General features: G+C 39.1%; 1 protein-coding gene across 1 annotated transcript in view; it reads right to left on the bottom strand.

Annotated features, from left to right (window-relative positions):
* Positions 1-17229, bottom strand: part of FAM184B (family with sequence similarity 184 member B) — a 184920-nt gene that overhangs the window by 62774 nt on the left and 104917 nt on the right. The window contains exon 6 of the mRNA XM_053704104.1: positions 2452-2598. Within this exon, the coding sequence (XP_053560079.1) occupies positions 2452-2598 (147 nt within the window). The remainder of the gene's footprint in view (positions 1-2451; positions 2599-17229) is intronic.

Here is a 17229-nt window from a genome sequence, read left to right as displayed (position 1 = left end):
TCTACATCTCTGCTTTATAGAAACTAAAGTGCTTTATAGAAACTAAACATTTACACTCATATCTTTAATATTTAAACAACTAACTGTAAAAAAACATCTATATATAATTCTAAAGGCTAATACTTCCTTTGAATACATCATAACATCTGACATGTATTTAATGTTTAATATCCCTTTAACTAAAAATGAGAGGAGTGCCCTGCCCTTTAGCACACAATCAGTAGTAGACACACTTGTACAAAGTGGGTAACAGAGAGGAAGGTGTGTGAAATATGGCATTACAGTGAAAAAAATGCATACTGTTAATACTGTTAATGTTAGCGCATGTGATTTCTCAACTTTTCTCAGTGGAGAATAGTGTTTAGCCCCCGTAAAAGAGCTATACACATAAAGTCCCGATTGGCAGCCGTATAGTAATACTGGCCCAGAGCAGGAAACAGCTGGTGAGCCAACATGCAGCAGCTGTTACACAGCACGGCTAATCACTGGCGGAGTTCTGCCCAGGAGTTACAAAGCTTGAAGCTCCTGAGTGGTAATTTACCTATGTGTTTAACCCATTTTCAGTAGTTAAATAAAGTTCCACAGAGTGTATTTGAAAAATAACATTCTCAAGCTATACATTTTTTCCACTACAATGTCCCTTTAATCTGAAAATGGGAAATTATATGTAGGATATATTGAAATGTTGTCACGTTGTCATTAATTCATTCATAATTCATTCAAGAGGACAATCAAGCACAGAACCAAAGGATAAATTATATACATCAGATAAACTATATAATACAAAAGCAGAATGGAAAAACAATTACAAACATAACACAAAACCACATAAATCAGACTCCAACCACCAAATTAGCATCAATGAAATCCTATGTACAATTTTCTAAAATACTATAGCAATTAAATATTTATGTTCAACTAAATGCAGAAAAAGGTAATATGGCTGATTTGATATATACACTCTCTGGTTGTAATATATGTTATGAGTATAATGTTTTTGCAGGACTTTAAACCAGCGTGTATTATTAAGTAGCATCTTTTATCTTTTCTACATTAAAGGAAATGGTTCAGAATATTTCAATAAATGTTATGAAATGATTTGCCACATTTATTTTAATGAGCTTACTTTAAAAACAACTTTCATGTTTTTTTATATATATATTTGTAGGACAAGTGCTTGTGTTATTTTAATGGAACATTTGTATATATATATATATATATATAGTTGATAGGCGCAGGACAAGACCTGTATCTAGTCTAAAATTGAATAACAATACATATATATAGATGAAAATCCCAAATGGAAATTTAATGGATTTGAGTGGGAAAGTGCCACGCTAGTAGTGGATTTCTCACTAGTTATCCCTTATTCAGACTACAATGTTGTCAATGTACTATTTATAATAATATTAACAAATAATAATACAATTAACATTCAATTAAAAGGATTTTCAGTGAACAACAATACAAATATCATAGGAATATCAGTACTTAAATGAGGAGTACACAGTAAAAAGAGCCTTCAATAGTCCCAAAGTGAAATATATATAAAAAAGATGTCTCAAAGTTCCCAAGTGAAGAAAACTTGATTCCAAAGTTCTGGTAAGTTGGTGTGCCCAAAAAATTCCAGTGATAACAGAAGGCACTTACCTCATTCTGATTGAGGTAGTTTTTTTTAAGTAGGAAATTCTTCTGTTATCACTTGAAGTTTTCTTCACTTGGGAACTTTGAGACATCTTTTTAATACATATTTCACTTTGTGGACTATTAAAGGCTATTTTTTTACTGTGTACTCCATCATTTAAGTACTTATATTCCTATGATATTTGTATTGTTGTTCACTGAAAATCCTTTTAATTGAAGGTTAATTGTATTATTATTTGTTAATATAATTATAAATAGTACATTGACAACATTGTAGTCTGAATAAGGGATAACTAGTGAGAAATACACTACTAGCGTGGCACTTTCCCAACTCAAATCCATTAAATTTCCATTTGGGGATTTTCATCTATATATATGTATTAATTGTTATTCAATTTTAGACTAGAGACAGGTCTTGTTCTGCACCTATAACCACTCTTTTCAACGATTCGTCTCCTATTCATTGACAGCACACCTCTAGGGGTGGAGACCCCTATTGATGTTCTGTTAGGTTATCAGGCAGCATCACGTGACCTCTCTGAGTCTACTATTGATTTGTAGGGATATTTATATACCACTAAGCGCTACAATTTGTCTTCTATTTCTTATATTATATATATACTGCATATTTATATATATATATATATATATATATATACACACACACATTGTATTTCTATTAGAGAATAAATCATTAAAAGCAGAGGTGCATTTATATTTACACTGTCAGAATAATTACTGTATCATATGGCAGCAAATAGTTGAGCGTCTGAAAATATTTTTAACTTGAAATATGAAGCTACTTACTCAGTTTCTAGGGACACAATCTTTGCCTGAAGAAAAGACTGGGCATTGCTGAAGTCAGACATAATTGCCTGCATTTCTTTTTGATGGTTCTGTCTTATGGATTCTAGTTCCGCTTTCTGCTTCATCTTTAGCTCCTCTTCATTTATTCTTTCCATAGAATGTAAGCAGATACAAGTAAGGATGGTTATTTATTAAAGTAACAAGTGTTGTTTACTATTTATAAGTTATAAATGAATACACAGACACATAATATGGAGTAGTGTTGTGTAGCAAGCAGAATATGTGTGATTGGGTTATGCTGCTTACAGTCTACTACAAAAAGCAAACTGGGTTTGTTAGAGGGACATTAAAGTTATATTTAAATATATGATGACATCAGCAATTAAACAATTAGGGCCAATTATGAGTGTCGCAATAACAGTTTGTGTGCGTCGCAACAATTTAATTTCGCATTTTATAAGTTGAAAGTATGAGGTCTCAGGTGTTAGGAAAAAAAGGATTGCAAAGGGTTTTAACAATAAGATACATGCATATACATGTCTAAATATGTATATGTATGCATCTATCTATTTACTGATATATAAGTGCATTGGATCGCTTTGCAGTCAAGTAGATGAAAACATGTTAAAGCATATTTAAGCAATATTCATATTTAATAAACTGTTTTGCTTTGTATTTACTGTAAATATTTTACATTCCAATGTTCTTCGCATAGCAGAATATGTTCAAAGTATTTGTAAATAAATATTCCTATATATATATATATATATATATATATATCTGTATATCTATACCATATATAATCATCTATATATATATATATCTGTATATCTATACCATATATAATCATCTATCTATATATATATATATATATATATATATATATATTAAATAAAGATTGGGTGGATGGAAAAAATAGCAGGTTAACCAAGTGTTGAAGTGAAGAGAGTACTCGTACACTTAAATTCCAAGTGTTCAATGTCTGTTCTTTATAAAAGAGTGCTGTATTCCCAGTCTTTGTTGAATGTCACTATTATGTGCCATTTTTTCTCTCTCTATTATTGTTATTTATATATATATATATTGTACCAAAATACCATCAGATATATGTAGAAATGTATTTATGAATACATTTTATGTGAAGAACATTAAAATGTGAAATATTAATATTTTCATATTGGGTTAGCGCACTTGAGAAAACACAAATGGGTTTACGAACGAGTAGGGTGTTTTTTTTCCACTTTTTGCACTCGACTTTTATGTGGAAATACGTTAACGTGATCGCTATATTAAAAGATTGGCTTTTATATTTCAACTTGTAATACGAGCACTACCCGACAAGCTTACTTTTAGCTGAGTAGGGACAGTAAAGTCATAATTAGATATTCATGATTCAGATAAAGAATACAAATTTAAACAACTTTCTAATTTACACCTATTATTTAATTTGCTTCCTTCGTGTGTTATTCTTTGCGGAATGGTTTATTTAGGAAAGCTCAGGAGCAGCAAAGAACATAGCTTCTAGCTACTGATTGGTCTCTGCATATATATACTAATTGTAATTGGCTCACCGATGTGTTCAGTTAGAAACCAGTAGTGCATTGCAGCTCTTTCAACAAATGATACCAAGACAATGAAACAAATTTGATAATAGAAGTAAACTGTAAAGTTGTTTAAATTTGTATTCTCTATATAAATCATCAATATCTAATTATGACTTTACTACCTAAATCATGAAAGAAAATGTTGGGGTTTCAAGTCCCTTAATGTGATTAATAGGGCACCACTTGTAATCTAGCCCTTAATTGGAAAAAAAATCTGCATATAATATACAGTACATGTGTAAAATGCATTTAAAACTTGCATTGTTTTGAAGTTTAGAGACATAACACTGAAAGCCTCATATTAAAGGGACAGTAAAGTCATAGTTAGACATTTATTATTTAAACAGAACATACAATTTTAAACAACTTTTTAATTTACTTCTATTATTTAATTTGCTTCCTTTTCTTGTTATCCGTTGCTGAAAGGTTAATCTAGGTAAGCTCAGGGGCAGCAAAGAACCTAGGTTCTAGCTGCTGATTGGTGGCTGCATATAAATACCCATTGTTATTGGCTCATTCATGTGTTCAGTTAGAAACTAGTAGTGCATTGCTGCTCCTTCAACAAATGATACCAAGAGAATGAAGCAAATGTGATAATAGAAATAAACTGGAAACTTGTCTAAAAATTGTATGTTCTACCTAAATCATGAAAGAAAAATGTTGTGTTTCATGTCCCTTTAATATTGCTTATTTTCACTCCTTTGTAGTGTCCAATTAGGATAGGCTGACCATATTGCCACTTTAAAAAGGGACACATATGAAAAATACATATGTCAGGGTTCTTATAACAACATTATTCAAAGCATTTCTTTAAACAGCCCTGGCATATGTATTTTTCATATGTGTCCCTTTTTAAAGCAGCAATATGGTCAGCCTAAATTAGGAGCAGATGTAAATCAGCTCCTGCACAGAACAAACAATCATTATTTAGTTGTAGGGCTAGGGTTCCTCTAGGCCACCCACCAGAGGGGGAGAGAGTATAGTGGAAAAAACACAATTTCTATGGTTACATTGCAGGAAAGGCAGGCAAAATAAATCATGAAAGTATAAAACAAAGATTTTTAATATACATTTTTAAATATTTTATGTGGAATTTAGAGTTTAATATTTTTGAGGGTCTCCAAGGTCCTAAGATCCTGAGTTGTGCTATTAGCTGACGAGACTGAGATGGTAACATAAAACTATAAATCGTTAATATAAAAAAAAAACCTGCAATACACTTTCATTATTTGTTTTATTCCCTTTTCCTGTAATTTTATTAGAAAATTGTGAGCTTTTCAGTTCCTGTTAGAAATGGAAGTGCAGAAAACAGTTATATTCCACACAGCCATTGGCTGCACACTCTAGTGACCTATTTATATCTGTCTCTAATTGGCCACATCAGAGAAGGTAACCTAAGTTACAACATGGCAGCTCCCATTGCTTTATAGACACAAAAACGTTATACTTATTTTGTCGATATTTAAACAGCTAATGAAACTTTATACATCTACATGTTATTCTCAGATTAATCTTTTCTTTGAATGCATAATTCTATCTAGAATTTATTTAGGGTTTAATGTCCCTGTAACTGTTGCATTGTGGCACTCATTTGCTTGTTAACTATCAATGATGAAAAGGCGCACACCAGAATGGAAAGGCTCACAATTGAAACAATTATTTGATTTGATATCACAGACCCTCTACTATCCTGATCTTTCAGGAGAGCCTACCATATCTTCTTTGGGATCCATTTATTAAGCAGCGGAGGCTACTTTGTAGCCCTTGAGTTGCCGACTTGCTTGTATGACAGCTGCTACTTAATCTTTTCCACCTTCCCCTGAGTAATTGACTGGAGGTCATGAACAGCATCTGTTGTTCACTCGCAGTGAAGATGATAATTAGGGCCCTATGTATACACAAGATCACCAAGTTCTTAACATTCCAACTTTATAATCACCATGGTTGACTTTCAAAACATAAAATAAATGTGCTATTTAAGGGTAAATTTACCATCCCTGCTAGTAGTGAACCTGTCCGTTTGTAATTCACACCTTCAAAATGTATCATTGCACAAGAGGATTTTTGTGCAATCGTGCCCCCTGCTCCTTCGCAACCAATTGCGCTAGAGCCGGGTATGTCAACCACCCCCAAACGAGCAAGTGTCAGGGTGATTGATCTCCCCACTTCTGAGAGGAAAAAATAAGCCGTTTTTGCTTCTTAAATATGTGGCAGCAGGCTCGCTTATGCAAACCTGCTCCACATAGCCGGAAAAGCTGTGTATGCAGCTTAAAGGAACATGAAAATCAATTTTTTTTCTTCATGATACAAACAGAGCATGCAATTTTAAAAAACTATTTACTTCTATTACCTAACTTGTTTTGTTTTCTTGATGTCCTGTGTTGAAAAGAATACCTAGGTAGACTCAGGAGCTGCTGATTGATAGCTGCACATACATGCTTCTTGTTATCAGCTCATCCATGTGCATTGCTGTCTCTTCAACAAAGGGTACTAAGAGAATGAAGCAAATTAGATAATAGAAGTAAATAGGAAGATTATTTAAAACTGCGTGCTCTATCTAAATCAGAAAGAAAAATGTTGGGGTTAACGTCCCTTTAATAAATCTAGTGATACTGCTGCTCCTGGGTGGTGACTTGTCATAGAACAAGCTACTGAGCTGTTGTTCGTTCCTGGTAGATCGCTTCTCTTTTTGTATAAAAATATGTCAATGTTTTTTGACTTTACTGCTAAAATATCACCATTCCTCCTTTTAAAGGAAAACACCATACTTTCCAGTAGTCATCACACCAAAACCCTTCATTACTGGGATTTTCAAGTCCAGTAAGTTTCTGATTTTCTTGAGTCAATTATGAATATGTTTGAGATATCATAGGCTATTCATGTTAATACAAAGGTAGAAAAAGGTGCTTTTCACACCTTATTAATAAAGTATTGCACAGAATGTTCTCGGATCGATCGGGTCTATGCTGGAGGGATTGCAGTAATACTGGTACTGTAGTGCATATATGATGGTCATGCCCTAAGATCAGCTCAAATATGTTGAATTTTTGCCCCTTACATTTGTGCTTATCTTTCTGTCGCATTGTTCCACCATCATTTGAGCGGTATTCACCTACCGGCTAGATATCTACGCATATACCTACTCATGGCAACGAAACTGGCCTTTGCAAGTAGCTGAGGGACTTTAGTGGTCCTGTCCTGGTCCCAAGCCTTGGACATAATGAAATATTTGAGAGGCATGAAAGACCATGTTTTCCTTACCACAGATAAGGCAGGTCTATTTGCAGAGATTTGAAATTTGTGGAATGATGACAGAGGTGAGCTGACGTCTGACCATTTATTGGTGACAATTATATAGTTTGGTTCATGGCAGGCCTTGGAGTGCATAGTACATAAGCAGTTGTGTATCTAGGGCTCAGCTATTTTTTCTCTCACCCCTCTCCTTAACAAAGCTCCACTCTTGTACTTTCTTTTGTATTCTCTTTGCTCCTAGTTTAGGTAGTAGCTTACTATGAATAGTTTAAAGATTGCAGGGGTTTTTTCATTCTAGAGCTCTACCATTTATAAAAACGAAATTTATGCTGATAAATGTATTTATTTCTTGACACAGTGAGTCCACAGATCATCTCTAATTACTACTGGGAATATCACTCCTGACCAGCAGGAGGAGGCAAAGAGCACCACAGCAAAGCTGTTAAGTATCACCTCCCTTCCCTCCATCCCCAGTCATTGAACTGAAGGAAAAAGAGAGAAAGGAAGTAACACAAGGTGCAGAGGTGCCTGAGGTTTATAACACAAAAATTTTCCAAATAAAACAGGGCGGGCCGTGGACTCAAGAAATAAATAAATTTATCAGGTAATCATAAATTTTGTTTTCTTTCTAATGACACAGTGAGTCCTCAGATAATCTCTAATTACTACTGGGAATCAATACCCAAGCAAGAGGACACAGTTGATAAGGGAAGGACAAGACAGGGAACCTAAATGGAAGGCACCACTGCTTGAAGAACCTTTCCCCAAAAGAAGATCCTGCGAGGCCACGCCGGTGCAATGAGGATCACCGACCCCTCTCCTGTTTGATTCGAGCAATGACCTGAGGAAGGAGAGTGAACGGAGGAAACAGGTATGCTAGACTGAAATTCCAAGGAACCCCCAGAGCATCTTTCAGTACAGCCTGATGATCACTTGACCTCAACCCGTACCTCGGGAGCTTGGCATTCTGTCAAGATGCCATGGGATCCAGCTCCGGTTGTCCCCATTTTAGAATCAAGTTGGAAAACACCTCTGGATGGAGTTCCCACTCCCCCGGGTGAAAGGTCTGTCTGCTCAGAAAATCCGCTTCCCAATTGTCCACTCCTAAAATGTGGATTGCAGACAGACAGCAGTTGTGGTTCTCCCCCACTGAATAATTCTGGCTACCTCTGTCATGGCCAAGGAACTCCGAGTTCCTCCCTGATGGTTCATGTAAGCCACTGAAGTTATGTTGTCTGACTAGAACCTTATAAACCTGGCTGAAGCTAACTGAGGCCAGAACAGAAGAGCACTGAGCCCTAAGCTAAAGGATGTTTATAGGGAGACCGGACTCCTCCCGAGTCCATAGACCCTGAGCCTTTAACGAGCCCCAGACTGCTCCCCATCCCAGCAGGCTGCCATCCGTGGTCACAATCACAATCACCCAGGAAGGTCTGTGGAAGCAGGTTCCCTGGGAGCGGTGTTCCTGAGATAAACACCAAAGAAGAGAATCTCTTGTCGCCTGATCCAGGTATAAATGCAGAGACGGATCCGTATAATCCCTGTTCCATTGTTTGAGCATGCATAACTGCAGAGGTCTGAGATGGAACCGGGCAAATGGGGTGATGTCCATGGCAGCTACCATCACACCAATTACCTCCATACATTGGGCCACTGATGGCCGAGGAGAGGACTGAAGGGCAAGACAAGAGTCTTTGTCTTTTTGACCTCTGTCAGAAATATTTTCATTGATAAGGAATCTATTATGGTTCCCAGGAACAATACCCTTGTAGCTGGTATCAAGGAACTCTTCCCCAAATTCACCTTTCATCCGTGAGCATGCAGAAAAGATAACAACATCTCCGTGTGAGAGTTTGCTTGTTGAAAGGATGGTGCCTGGACCAGAATGTCGTCCAGGTAAGGTGCCACTGCAATGCCCCTCAACCGGAACACTGCCAACAGGGCTCCCATGACCTTTGAGAAAATTCTGGGAACTGTGGCAAGGCCGAATGGAAGGGCCACAAACTGGAAGTGTTTGTTTAGAAAGGCGAACCTCAGAAACTTGTGATGATACCTGCGGATGGGAACATATAAATACGCATCCTTCAAATCTACCGTTGTCATGAATTGACCCTCTTGAACCAAGGGAAGAATGGAACAAATAGTTTCCATCTTGAAGGACGGTACTCTGAGGAACTTTTTTAGACTTTTGAGATCTAAAATTGGTCTGAAAGTTCCTTCTTTTTTGGGGACCACAAACAGATTGGAGTAGAATCCCAGCCCCTGTTCCTGCATTGGAACAGGAACTATCACTCCTAGGACGGAAAGATCCCGGACACAGTGTAAGAACGCCTCTCTTTTTATCTGGTCTACATATAATCTTGAGAGCAGAAACCTGCCCCTGGGTGGAAAGGTTTTGAACTCTAGTTTGTATCCCTGGGACACGGTGTCCACCACCCAGGGATCCGGCACATCCCGAACCCAGGCCTGAGCGAAGAAAGAAAGCCTGCCCCCACAAGATCCGGTCCCAGATCGGGGTCAGACCCTTCATGCTGACTTAGAGTCACTAACGGGCTTCTTAGATTGCTTCCCCTTGTTCCAAGACTGGTTGGACCTCCAGGAAGGCTTGGACTGTTCCTGCTTGGCAGAGGAAGATTTACCCTTGAAGTTTCGAAAGGAACGAAAATTACTCTGACGTCCCTTCTGCTTATTCCTCTTACCCTTTCCTCCCGTAATGTCTGCCTGTGTGTGCATGTATCTGCCTATTACTGCCTGTGTGTATGCCTATATCCCTGCCTGTGTGTGCATGTATCTGCCTATTACTGCCTGTGTGTGTGTATGCCTATTTATCCCTGCCTGTGTGTGCATGTATCTGCCTATCTATCCCTGCCTGTGTGTGCATGTATCTGCCTATTACTGCCTGTGTGTGTATGCCTATTTATCCCTGCCTGTGTGTGCATGTATCTGCCTATTACTGCCTGTGTGTGTGTATGCCTATCTATCCCGCGCTGTGTGTGCATGTATCTGCCTATTACTGCCTGTGTGTGTGTATGCCTATCTATCCCGCGCTGTGTGTGCATGTATCTGCCTATTACTGCCTGTGTGTGTGCATGTGTGTGTGTATGTATCTGCCTATTACTGCCTGTGTGTGCATGTAACTGCCTATTTCTGCCTGTGTGTGCATGTATCTGCCTATTATTGTTTGTGTTTGCATGTCTCTGTCTTGTTACTGCCTGTGTGTGCATATCTCTGTCTATTACTGCCTTTGTGTGCATGTCTCTGTAAATTACTGTCTGTGTGTGCATGTATCTGCCTATTATTGCCCGTGTGTGCATGTCTCTGTCTATTACTGCCTGTGAGTGCATGTATCTGTCTGTTACTGCCTGTGAGTGCATATATCTGTCTATTACTGCCTGTGTGTGAATGTCTCTGTCTATTACTGTCTGTGTGTGCATGTCTCTGTCTATTACTGTCTTTGAGTGCATATCTCTGTCTATTACTATCTGTGAGTGCATGTCTCAGTCTATTACTGTCTGTGAGTGCATATCTCTGTCTATTACTATCTGTGAGTGAATATCTCTGCCTATTACTGCCTGTGTGTGAATGTCTCTGTCTATTACTGCCTGTGAGTGCATGTATGTGTCTGTTACTGCCTGTGAGTGCATATCTCTGTCTATTACTGCCTGTGTGTGAATGTCTCTGTCTATTACTATCTTTGAGTACATATGTCTGTCTATTACTATCTGGAAGTACATATCTCTGTCTATTACTGCTTGTGTGTGAATGTCTCTGTCTATTACTGTCTGTGAGTGCATGTCTCTGTCTATTACTGCCTATGAGTGCATGTCTCTGTCTATTACTGCCTGTGTGTATAGTATATTTGAAAAATAAACAGCTATTACAGTTCTTTATCAAATTATTTACGTGCAAAAATCCCATAGACTTTAATAGTGAATTTTGTAAAAAAAAAATTGTTATAACTTTTCTAAATAATTGTAATAGACCCCTAAATATGTTACAAATACACCCAGTGACATATTGCAATCCTTTAGAAAATCTTACCTGATGACTTTTCTGCAAAGTTCAACTTTAAAGGCTATTGGTAGTTTTGTAGATACATTTTGGATAAGAATTTAAAGGGATTGATATGCATTAAACAAATAAATATGCATATATATCCCTGCCTGTGTGTGCATGTATCTGCCTATTACTGCCTGTGTGTGCATGTATCTGCCTATTACTGCCTCTGTGTGTATGCCTATTTATCCCTGCCTGTGTGTGCATTTATCTGCCTATTACTGCCTGTGTGTGCATGTATCTGCCTATTACTGCCTGTGTGTGTGTGTATCTGCCTATTACTGCCTGTGTGTGCATGTATCTGCCTATTACTGCCTGTGTGTGTGTATGCCTATCTATCCCGCGCTGTGTGTGCATGTATCTGCCTATTACTGCCTGTGTGTGTGTATGCCTATCTATCCCGCGCTGTGTGTGCATGTATCTGCCTATTACTGCCTGTGTGTGCATGCATTTGCCTATTACTGCCTGTGTGTGTGTATGCCTATCTATCCCGCGCTGTGTGTGCATGTATCTGCCTATTACTGCCTGTGTGTGTGTATGCCTATCTATCCCGCGCTGTGTGTGCATGTATCTGCCTATTACTGCCTGTGTGTGTGTATGCCTATCTATCCCTGCCTGTGTGTGCATGTATCTGCCTATTACTGCCTGAGTGTGCATGTAACTGCCTATTACTGCCTGTGTGTGCATGTATCTGCCTATTATTGTTTGTGTGTGCATTTATCTGCCTATTACTGCCTGTGTGTGCATGTATCTGCCTATTATTGTTTGTGTGTGCATTTATCTGCCTATTACTGCCTGTGTGTGCATGTAACTGCCTATTACTGCCTGTGTGTGCATGTATCTGCCTATTACTGCCTGTGTGTGCATGTAACTGCCTATTACTGCCTGTGTGTGCATGTATCTGCCTATTATTGTCTGTTTGTGCATGTCTCTGTCTATTACTGCCTTTGTGTGCATGTCTCTGTAAATTACTGTCTGTGTGTGCATGTCTCTGTCTAATACTACCTGTGTGTGCATGTATCTGCCTATCATTGCCTGTGTGTGCATGTCTCTGTCTATTACTGCCTGTGAGTGCATGTATCTGTCTGTTACTGCCTGTGTGCATGTCTCTGTCTATTACTGCCTGTGAGTACATGTATCTGTCTGTTACTGCCTGTGAGTGCATGTCTCTGTCTATTACTGTCTGTGTGTGAATGTCTCTGTCTATTACTGTCTTTGAGTGCATATCTCTGTCTATTACTATCTGTGAGTGCATATCTCTGTCTATTACTGTCTGTGAGTGCATGTCTCTGTCTATTACTGCCTGTGTGTGTAGTATATTTGAAAAATAAACAGCTATTACAGTTCTTTATCAAATTATCTATGTGCAAAAATCCCATAGACTTTAATAGTGAATTTTGTAAAAAAAAAATGTGTTATAACTTTTCTAAATAATTGTAATAGACCCCTAAATATGTTACAAATACACCCAGTGACATATTGCAATCCTTTAGAAAATCTTACCTGATGACTTTTCTGCAAAGTTCAACTTTAAAGGCTATTGGTAGTTTTGTAGATACATTTTGGATAAGAATTTAAAGGGATTGATATGCATTAAACAAATAAATATGCATAGCTATGAGAAAAGTATAAATAGAATGGCAATTAGTAAAAGATATAAAGATATTTTTAGAAAATATCAATATATTTGGAAAAAATTAAAGGGATAGGAAAGTCAAAATTAAACTTTAATAATTCAGGATACGCCATAGAATTTTAAGACAATTCTATTATTCTTGTTCTCTTGGTATCCATTTTTGAAAAGCATATGTACAGTACATATGCTTAGCAGCAGCAATGCACTACTAGGAGCTAACTGGTGGTTGGCCGCAAAACACATTTGTCTCTTGTCATTTGCTCACCAGATGTGTTCTGCTAGGTCTCAGTAGTGCACTGCTGCTTTGGAGCTGACCTCTAAATGACAGAGTGACATGCAAGGTCTAGGAGGGAGACTTTAGAATCTGTGAGGGGGGCGCATTTTGGAATTTTGTCCTGGAAAACAGATTCTTTAGAAACGGCTCTGGTAGCATGAACATGTCTGGAGAACTACATGGCAGCAGTTTGGCAAGAATGCTTTTGAGCACCAGATGACACTAGTGCTTGCACAATGTAGAACACTGTTAAAAAAATTATTGCAAAACTGCTGCCATTTAGCACTTCAGACACAAATGAGCTCCTGATCCTATCTGCCTTCTTTTTAACAAAAAATGCCAAGAGAGAGAAGTAATTGTCTCTGATCATGCTCCAGTGGCATTATTCCTAGATATAGGTGTGCGGGTCAGTAATAGGGGAAACTTCCGTTTTCCGAGATATCTGGGGACGTCACAGGAGTTCCAGAGCTACCTAGTAGAGTGTTGGAATGACTTCCAGACTAATAATGCACAGCACTTAGTAGAACCTGAGCTATTTTGGAACGCAGCCAAAGCGGTGCTTAATGGTAATATTATTGCCTTCATGGCTCGTAGGAAGAAACAGGTCACTGAAAGGTTACATCGGTTAAGAGAAGGCTTGGCACTCGCTTATCGTGAATATCGGACAACGCCATCTCGACCTCTGCATCAGAACTATACTGCAGCCAAAAAGGAGTATGACGCCATGCTCGTCTACTCTACATCACAAACTCTGATGCGCACCAGAGGTAAATACTACAGATTTGGTGATAAATTGGGCAAGCTCCTTGCGTCTTTAATTAATATACGCACAGCGACCAAACATATATCAGCGATAAGGCATGACGGCCGAATAGTCAGAGAAGCTAACCTATCGCAGAAGCTTTTGCAGCTTATTATGCGAAACTCTACTCCAGTGATCCTCCCTCCTCTACACTGGTACAACAAAACTTCTGGGAATCTATTCATCTACCAAAACTCTCCCCAGAACAGATGGAAAAATTAAATGATCCTATCTGCAGAGAAGAGATTGACAAAACAATTATGTCCATCTCTCTGGAAAAGGCAGCGGGACCTGATTGGTTACCCATTGAGTTCTATCGGCTACTCAAACCTCAGATGACCCCGATCCTCACCAACTTATTTCGAAGTTACTTTCAGGACGGAAGGGTACCGACCCCTACTTTTTCAGCAAACACAATAGGAATCCAGCACTCAGACCCAAGGTGTGTGCAAGCTGACACAGGATCACTGCAAGGATCCCAACAGTATCAAATATCTTCAAAGAATGCAGCAGCACCACTTCTCATTATCCATAATGTGAACATGACTAAGGGTTGACTACACGAAACGTCGTTCTATCTTAACCTGCTTCTACTATGTGCTAAATAAAGGAACTTTTTATGGATAATGAGAAGTGGTGCTGCTCCCTACTTTTTCAGCGGCGTTTATTACCCTTATCCCTAAGGCAGGTAGAGATGCCCTTCTCCCTGAATCATACAGGCCGATTTCGCTACTGAACTCGGACTACAAGATCCTAACCAAACTTATGGCTGAAAGACTAAAATACATACTACCACAATTAATCCAGGAAGATCAGACAGGGTTTATGTACGCAAGGTCTTCAGCTGTAAATGTACGCAGAGTTCTCCAGATAGTTCAACACTTCTGGAACAGGAAGAGGGATGGGGGACCGGGCGGACCATCAGAGACCTTCCTGCTGTCCTTGGACGCAGAGAAGGCCTTTGACCGAGTGGAATGGGGACACCTTCTTTCCATCATGGTTAACTTCAACTTTTCTGGATCCTTTCTTTCCCTTGTTCAGAATTTATATAGCACCCCTGTAGCGAATATTTGTATTAACAATATGTTTTCACCGGATATACATTTAGGGAGGGGGACCAGGGAGGGATGCCCTTTATCACCCCTTCTCTTCAACCTGGCCCTGGAGCCACTGGCAATCAAACTTAAACAAATATTCCCGGGTATTGACATTGCACGGGTCTCACAACATTTAGCACTTTATGCGGATGACATGCTCTTATTTGTACAAGACACGCATATACACATAGCCTACATAGTACAAACGCTCCAAGATTTTGGCACCTTTTCAAACTACAAGATCAACATGCAAAAGTCTGAAATTCTCTGGCTAGCAAAAAAAGACAGCAACCGCTATAAATATCCATTTACAGTAGCGAGGCAGTCCATCACATATCTTGGTATCCAAATCTCAGCTAACCCGAACTAATTATATGCAAACAACATTACACCGGTGTGCTCCAAGCTTCAGGACCAGATGAGGAGTTGGAAGTCCTTGCCACTCTCACTCGCAGGTAGGGTCAGTCTGCTCAAAATGGTGATATTACCGAAACTACTATACCCCCTCCTCATGCTCCCCCTTTTGCTGTCCAAAAATTATATTAAGCAGCTAAATTCAGCAGCACGTTACACCGGTGTGCTCCAAGCTTCAGGACCAGATGAGGAGTTGGAAGTCCTTGCCACTCTCACTCGCAGGTAGGGTCAGTCTGCTCAAAATGGTGATATTACCGAAACTACTATACCCCCTCCTCATGCTCCCCCTTTTGCTGTCCAAAAATTATATTAAGCAGCTAAATTCAGCAGCACGTTACTTTTTATGGAAAGGAGGTAAGGCGTGTATTGCTACCAACACATTGAGTATGACCTATCTGAATGGGGCCTGGCGCTACCTGACTTTAAATTTTGTAACTAGACGGCCCCGATACGTCTAGTGATAGATTGGCAGGTTGGCACACACCACTTCTGCCAGCCCGAATTGGAGCGGGTGTGTTGGGTAAACTTTCCCTAGCATACTTGCCACATATGAAAGATTTTAGGAGCATTAAAGCCCTAGGTCTTGAAACATTATAAAAGGATCCCCTGAAAGCGTAGCATTTGGCACACAAGTTTTTGAAAACGTCCTGCCATGCATCAAGGTATTTACCTCTTGGTAACAACCCAGATTTTCCAGCAGGACTGGATATGCGTCCTTTTTACATTTGGGAGAAGCGGGGATTATCCTCAATAAAGCCTTTATTAGATCCGCTCACTCGGTCGGTTAAAACGTTTTCCGCCTTACATGGAGAATTTGCTCTACCAAATCATAATTTCTATGCCTATTTGCAAAAAAAGACAGCAACCGCTATAAATATCCGTTTACAGTAGCGAGGCAGTCCATCACATATCTTGGTATCCAAATCTCAGCTAACCCGAACTAATTATATGCAAACAACATTACACCGGTGTGCTCCAAGCTTCAGGACCAGATGAGGAGTTGGAAGTCCTTGCCACTCTCACTCGCAGGTAGGGTCAGTCTGCTCAAAATGGTGATATTACCGAAACTACTATACCCCCTCCTCATGCTCCCCCTTTTGCTGTCCAAAAATTATATTAAGCAGCTAAATTCAGCAGCACGTTACACCGGTGTGCTCCAAGCTTCAGGACCAGATGAGGAGTTGGAAGTCCTTGCCACTCTCACTCGCAGGTAGGGTCAGTCTGCTCAAAATGGTGATATTACCGAAACTACTATACCCCCTCCTCATGCTCCCCCTTTTGCTGTCCAAAAATTATATTAAGCAGCTAAATTCAGCAGCACGTTACTTTTTATGGAAAGGAGGTAAGGCGTGTATTGCTACCAACACATTGAGTATGACCTATCTGAATGGGGCCTGGCGCTACCTGACTTTAAATTTTGTAACTAGACGGCCCCGATACGTCTAGTGATAGATTGGCAGGTTGGCACACACCACTTCTGCCAGCCCGAATTGGAGCGGGTGTGTTGGGTAAACTTTCCCTAGCATACTTGCCACATATGAAAGATTTTAGGAGCATTAAAGCCCTAGGTCTTGAAACATTATAAAAGGATCCCCTGAAAGCGTAGCATTTGGCACACAAGTTTTTGAAAACGTCCTGCCATG

Source organism: Bombina bombina, chromosome 2, assembly GCF_027579735.1.
Source record: "Bombina bombina isolate aBomBom1 chromosome 2, aBomBom1.pri, whole genome shotgun sequence".
NCBI classification, from domain to species: Eukaryota; Metazoa; Chordata; class Amphibia; order Anura; family Bombinatoridae; genus Bombina; species Bombina bombina.
Note: the sequence above shows the minus strand (reverse complement) of the source record. Positions and strands in the feature narration are given on the sequence as shown.